The sequence below is a fragment of the Cebus imitator genome, unplaced genomic scaffold (assembly GCF_001604975.1).
Source record: "Cebus imitator isolate Cc_AM_T3 unplaced genomic scaffold, Cebus_imitator-1.0 Scaffold638, whole genome shotgun sequence".
NCBI lineage: Eukaryota > Metazoa > Chordata > Mammalia > Primates > Cebidae > Cebus > Cebus imitator.
In genome coordinates this window covers 610444-617540 of record NW_016107953.1, presented here as the reverse complement: position 1 = coordinate 617540, position 7097 = coordinate 610444, and the positions used below count along the sequence as shown (strand labels likewise).

General features: G+C 51.8%; 1 protein-coding gene across 2 annotated transcripts in view; it reads right to left on the bottom strand.

Moving 5' to 3' along the window:
* Nucleotides 1–6101, bottom strand: part of GTF3C5 (general transcription factor IIIC subunit 5) — a 20522-nt gene extending 14421 nt beyond the window's left edge. Inside the window, exons 1-3 of one of the 2 annotated variants that reach the window (XM_017517568.2) lie at nt 5320–6101; nt 2217–2436; nt 573–771 (exon numbers count right to left, since the gene is read on the bottom strand). In XM_017517568.2, coding sequence (XP_017373057.1) covers nt 573–771; nt 2217–2436; nt 5320–5472 — 572 coding nt within the window. In that variant the 5' untranslated portion in view covers nt 5473–6101. The remainder of the gene's footprint in view (nt 1–572; nt 772–2216; nt 2437–5319) is intronic. The other variant, XM_017517569.2, reaches the window with a different exon arrangement.
* Nucleotides 6102–7097: the final 996 nt, after the last annotated feature.

Here is a 7097-nt window from a genome sequence, read left to right as displayed (position 1 = left end):
AAAAAAAAAAAGGAGGTAGGAAAGAGTTGGGGTCAAAGTGGGACGTTCACAGGTGGCTTGCTTAGGTAGTGTCATTACTGGTGACAGGAAGGTCCAGAGAGTGGCCGGTCAGCAATGACCAGGGGGTTAAACCAAAGGACATTTCTCAGCAGGAACTCACATGTCCCACAGTCGAGTTCTCCGCACTGTAAGCATCCTCAGGAGTGAGGCCGACCTGGCAATCCATAGGCCACCGCTTACTAAGGTCCTGTTTTGTGCTCGGCCCTGTGCTAAGAACTGCACGCGCTGTTTACATTCAATCCCAATACCTCGGTGGGTAGGTACTACTGTCATCCCATTTTCTTTCTTTTTTTTTTTTTAAGAGACAGTCTCGCTCTGTCACCCAGGCTGGAGTGAGTGCAGTGGTGCGGTCTCAGCTCACTGCAACCTCTGTCTCTCAGGTTCAAGCGATTCTCCTGCCTCAGTCTCCTGAGTAGCTAGAATTACAGGCATGCACCACGAACATGAGCTACCGTGCCCGGCCCATCCCATTTTCAGGATGGAGAACTGAGGCCGTCTGGAGGGGGACTTACCGGTGCTGGGTCTCTGGTCGGTAGAAGTAGTCCACTGGGGCGTCCAGCCGGGAGAAGATGGGTGGGGGGATGTACAGTGGCAGCTCCTGGTGGAAGAAGGCCTCTTTCTCGGGCCGGAGCATCAGTACCTTGTCATACATTGACGTATGCTTGCCGCCTGCTTCCGTATGCACGGCCAAGTATTGGAAGTCAGACATCCCTAGAAAGAGAGGTGACCAGATGGCGGATAATGAGTCCAGGGATACTCATTCAGGAATGGGTGGCTGCCACACACTGACACCCACATCTGCTTAGGGAGGTGCTGAGTGGGCCATGTGGTGGAGGCTGCAGGGCGAGGGTGGCAGGGAAACACACCCTTCCCAAATGCTTCTGCAAAGTTGGCTCAATGCAGTCTAAGTCACTTACATACAAATTATTTTGGGGAGGTGGGGAGCTACATAATAGGTGAAGATGGAGTTCAGGTCAGTGCTTCTTAAATGTATGTTACTTTTAACTGTAATAACTGCAATTATGTTTGCACCAGCCTAATATGATATGAATCACCCGGGATCTTGCTAAATGTAGGTTCTGAGATGGTGCATTTCTACCAAGCTCCCAGGTAAGCTTGATGCTGCCAGTCTGGAGACACACACTGGGCAGCAAGGTGCTGGTTTAATTCGATAAAAACACGACGTGTCAAGTTTTATCAATCACTTTGGAAACCTTGTCCCAGAAAGAACAGCCCTCTTTGGTGAATGCCATGACCCAGCAGAATGACTGCAATTCAAAATGGTCGACCCATTGGAACCAGGTCCTGCTTCTCCTTCGTTTCGCTTTCTTCTTCCCCTCTTTTCTCCTTCTAGTCCTCCTTTCCCTTCTCAATCTTTACACTCTTCAGATTCTGCCTAAAACTGTAGCTGTAATTCAGCTATATCTAAGGCTTGTTAGTAATAGGCCAGGCACCTCCCCTGGGCTAGAGCCTGGTCCATTCACAGACACTGCCTCCCGGAATCTTCACAAGGGCCTAAGGAATGTAGGCTCTGCAGCCCACACTGCACAGACAAGGAAACTGAGGCTGAGGGAATACAAGCCACCTTCCAAAGAAACTGGCAGGACTCAGGCAGGCACGATGCCAAAGTCTGTGTCTTTCTCACGCCTGTCTCCCTCCCTTGCCTTACTGCCTCCTCACTGCGGTTCCTGGTAGGTGGCAAGCCTGACTGAGGGCTCCACGAGGGACCTTCAATCTGCTGAGAGTTCAAAGGGGCAGGAGGTCCCAAGGGGCTTCGGGAGCTAGGAAGGCAAGACCAACAGCAGCCCAGACCAAGAGAAGATTCAAAACACTGTGGAGGGGTAAAGACTGAAAGTCTACTGGCCAGATTTGGTCCCATACAATGGTTTTATTAAAAATTAGGAGATTTCCAGTTTAAGAATACTGAAGATTGGGCAGCAATGAACCCAGAGTCTCTGGGGAACTATTGGCTGGAGGGAAGAAAGGCTGCCTCCTGGATGGGGCCTGTGCTCTACTGTGTCCCGGCAGCCCCTGCCCTCATGCCTGGGCATACCCTGGCCCCCCTCACTGGTACAGATGACCCACACAGCTCCTGCAGGCAGCTGGGATAACCAACCCTGAAATAACCAGATGCTGCAAGAGTAGATTTCAGTTACCCTGAAATTTGTAAATGGTGGAGATGATGCCAAGGATCTCCATGTCAAATGTGACCTCGGGGTGGACCTCAGTGCTCAGCACCCCTTTCTGCCGCCTTGTTCTCTTCCTGATGCGGAGCAGCAGGCTGCTGGTACTGAAGCGGTTGGCGCACACTGGGTGGCAGTATGGGTCCTTGGGCCGGAAGTACAGCTCCAGCCTCTTGGTGGGGTCCGCATAGATCTGTGGCAAGGCCGAAGGAGACAGAGTGAAGCAATGACGAGCAAGCAGCCAGTGAGGAGCTGCTCCTCTCTCCACAAAACCCGATGGTGACCCAGGAAGGGCCAAGAGGCTCACATTTCATTCTGGGCTCTTAATTCCCAAAAGGCTCATTTTTTAAGCCCATGTAGCTTAGTTTGTACCCAGTGGAGAAAACGAGAATCATCTCCTTCCTTCTAAGAGGTTGTAAAGTTGGAGATGACAACTGCCCATTAAGTAAATGCCATCATCCATCAAGTCCCTGTTCAGTGTGGGGCATTAGGTGATTCTTCTGGTAATATTCGAGGGTGGTACTATCACCCTTGTCTTGGAGGTCACTCAGCTTGGTGTGGGGTGGAGTGGCTTGTCTAGGGCTACCTACTCTAACTACCATCCACCATAAAAGGTCTCGGTATTCAGTCCCATATGCAGATGGTCTGAGGTCCAAATGAGATTAAATCAATCAGTAATACCCATTTGGGCTCTGACTTGCTGTCACCTATAGCCTTCCAAGTACAAGACACTGAATACCAACACCCTTTTGGGTCCCTCTTCTTAAAAGCCCCAAGAATAGTATCTATGTCATATGATTGTTATGATGATTAAATATGTATCAAGCACAGAGCTTGGTGCCTGACTTGTCTCGTGGTAGACATTCAATATGTGCCACCTACACGTGAATGAACACTTGCTGCATGCTGGGTCACAGCGAGCATCGGATGTGTGCATCTGAAAGCACCAACAACATTAAATGGGTCAAGATCACCTACATACTGGTGAGCTGGCTCTCAACACCCAGAACAGGGTCTGGCCCTTAGGAAGTGGTCAGGAACTATCTAGGGAGGGAATGAAGAAGGCTTTGTGCTCAGGAATCTCCTCCTCATGAAGCACATACCTCTGAGTCCTGATAGGGTGGGAATGAACCCAAAGGTGCGCGTGGCACAGGGGAGGGCTCAAGAAACATGAGAAGAGTGAATGGGTGATGAAGGTCCCTTCCCAAAGTGCTCACACTGTAGTTGGGTACAGATAATCCCTGGGGTTAGCGAGAGTAAGGATTCTGTCAAAGCCAAAAGTCAAGTGAATAATATAAAAGAAGAAAACATGATTAACTGGGGCTGTACTGGTGGCCCATGCCTAATGAATTTAGGGCTTTTCCATATTCATAAAGGATAAGAAAGCAGCGGTAAAGGCTCAGACTCTAGAGTAAGGTATGAGTTCTAATCCCCTTATACCGTGTAGGAGATGTCTGACCTGAATTTCCTTGTGTCCTCATCTGTAAAATGTGAATAAAAATGGCATCTAACTCACTAGATTGCTGTAAAGACTCAGTCATGCATTTGGCAAGTAATTACAGAAACTGGCACTGTTATGGATGTTAGGAACAGAGAACTGGGCCCAGCATGGTGGCTCACACCTGTATTCCAGCACTTTGAGAGGCCAAGCTGGGTGGATTAAGCCCAGGAGTTCAAGACCAGCCTGGGCAACAAAGGGAGACCTCCTCTCCACAAATAATACAAAAAACTAGCTGGGCGTGGTGGTGCATGCCTATAGTCCCAGCTACCTGGGAGGGTGAGGTGAGAAGATCACGTGAGCCCAGGAGGTTGAGGCTGCAGTGAGCCATGATTAGCTCCACTGTACCCCAGCCTTGGTGACAGAATGAGACCCTGACTCAAAATAAATAAATAAAAATAAAGAAATACAGAAGTGAGCAAGAGAAGTCCCTACTCTCATGGAGTTGATAGGGCCAAGGGGCCAAGAGCGACAATAAAATTTTTTTTCCTTTTTTTCTTAAATTTTGTATTATTTATAAGCCTGTGTCAAAAGACAGTAACTATTTTAAAACATTTTCACATTGGAATTAACAGGATGAGGAGGTAGATAATTGGCAGCGGCCACTTTAGTTAGGGTGATGAGGGAAAACTTCTGTAAAGAAGAGACGTTTCCAGCTCTGGTACATGTAAAGAACTGACACAGAGCATCCTCCAGCTGCTCCACTGCTGTGTGACCCTGAACAAGCGACATTCCTTCCCTTGTAAAATACAGACATTGACAGGTCCTACCTGGTAGGGTTCTAAGGAGGATGGACTGCAAGTTAAGGCACCTAGAGCTGTACGCGGCACAGAATAAGATGACAACTCTCACTACCTCTAATCCTAATAACTTAACAGTCTCTCCCTCTCAGGTAAGTCAAGAGAGCTTCATCTTCTCATGCCTCCGTTTTCCACTTCGTGTAATGAGGATGAAGCAGCGCAACACACCCTGTGAGGCTGCAGAGTTGCGTTCCTGGCACCAGTGCCAAGACCGTGGCTCGCTTTTGGGGATAGAATGAAAAAAAGCCCCTAGGGGCTGGGTGCAGTGGCTCAAGCCTGTAATCCCAGCAATTTGGGAGGCCTCGGCGGGCGGATCACCTGAGGTCAGGAGATCGAGACCAGCCTGGCCAACATGGCGAAACCCCGATTCTACTAAAAAATGACAAAAAATAGCCGGGCGTGGTGGCGGGTGCCTGTAATCCCAGCTACTCGGGAGGCTGAGGGAGGAGAAAAGCTTGAACCCGGGAGGCGGAGATTGCAGTGAGCCGAGATCGCGCCACTGCACGCCAGTCTGGGCGACAGAGTCTGACTCCTCATCACAAAAAAAAAAAAAAAAAGCCCCTAGGGGTCTCCCTCACAGTCCCTTCCCCTCTGTTCCCCGGGTAAAAAACGACCCGTTCCCAATCATAGATAGCAAAGCCCTGCCCACTGGCCGCCCAGAGTCTGCCACACGCTCCGTTGCCAAGGAAACCACACATCCCAGGTCCATCCTCCCCTTCCGCCGCAGTCAGGCGACTCCGTCTCTCTCCCGGTGTCCCGGAGCTGCCCAGCCTCTTACCCGGGAGACGCCTTCCTCACCGCCCAGAGTCGGCAGCATCTTAGCCACGTCACGCACCACGCCCGGATACTCCACGCACACCATGCGTCGCTCCCGCCGCAGCTCCACGGGAACGGCGGGCCCCAGCCCCGGATCGGCCGCCTCCGCCGCCATCCCTGCGCCTCTGGCCTGGCCCGCCACCGTTCGTCCCACAAAGTGCTCCTAGAGGCGTCGGCTCAATGGTTCCGCGAAGAAATCGTTCCGGGCTCCCTCACCGTTCGCGTCTCCTAACTCCCGGGCTCAGCAAGACTCGAGGGCCTCCGGGGAGCAAATGGCCGACGGCAGGCCCCATGGCTTCTGGGGAAACGATCGCCAAGTCCTTGACTTTTTATTTAAAAATAAGCGGCTTAGCCCCCGGAGCGGGGCACGTACCAGTCTCTCCCCGAGGGACCCGGAAGATAATAAGACACCACCTTCCCTCGACTTCAGCCAATGTGAATCCGAAGGCCGGGCGAGTTTTTTGTTTTAGCCAATGAGAAGTCCGGAGGAAGTGAGGTCCCACGTTCTCCAATTTCATTCTTTTTTTTTTTTTTAATTTGTTTTCATCATTAAAACTTTTTTATTTACAATAATATTTAACAGTCTTTATGGGCTTAAATGTAGCAGATTATCACCTGTGCATCAAGCATTACACTTCATTCCTTTAAGATGTGCTTCATCCTCACTCAAGCTGCTTGCCACCCTCCGATTTCTGGTCCAGTCTACTCTTTTTACCCTTCACCATGTAGATGAAGTAGGCAAGAGTCTCTTTTTCATTCACAGGTATGTTTCTGAAGTGTCGACTCACATTCTGTGTCGGGGGGGGGAAGGAGGGGCCAATTTCGTTCTTTTTAGCCAATAAAGAGCCAGAATTTGACTACGTCCCTGCCCTTTTCCGGGTATTCCACCCAATGACAGCTTGGGGGCGGGTAAGAGGCAGACTTCCGGCCCACCTGCTCGGGTGGGAAAACGTCCCAGCCAAGAGTTGATTTCCGGGTCGGGGTCCCCCTGGGTTTCTGTCGGCGTTGGCGCTTCTTCTCTGAAGCGTCTGCATCCCGCTCCGGACGAGGTGTCTAACCGCAGCTGTGGGGGGCCGCAGGGAGCTGGACGTGGAAAAGGCGAGCGCGAGGGAACTGTGCTGTCAACGCTCGCCTCGCCTCCACACGGAAAGCCCGGAAGCGCCGGCTCGGGGCCGAACTCCGGCATCCGGCGTTCGTCTGTTAGGCAGGCAGACATTAAGCGCTTACTGCGTGCTGGGCCCTACTCAGGACCCAAAGGGGAGAACCGCATTGAGTAAGCGTCTGTGCGGGAGGCGCCCAGGGCAGCTACGAAGCCCCAGATTGAAGCGCGTGGCCCCTCAAACAGGGAGGAGATGAGGTCCGAGGTCAGAGACCCGCACCCACCAAAAGGGTGCGCCCGTCGGGCTGGCTGCTTCCCAGTGCCGTGGAGAGCCCTTGAAGGTTTTTCGTCGTTGTTGTTTTTGAGCCGGAGTCTCGCTTTGTCGCCCAGGCTGGAGTGCAGTGGGGTGATCTCGGCTCACTGCAACCTCCGCCTCCCGGGTTCAAGCGATTCTCCTGCCTCAGCCTCCTGAGTAGCTGGGATTTCAGGCGCCCGCCACCACGCACAGCTAATTTTTGTATTTTTAGTAGAGACGGGGTTTCACCATGTTGGCCAGGATGGTCTCAAAGTCCTGACCTCAGGTGGTCCGCTCGCCTCGGCCTCCCAAAGTGTTGGGATTACAGGCGTGAGCCACTGTGCCT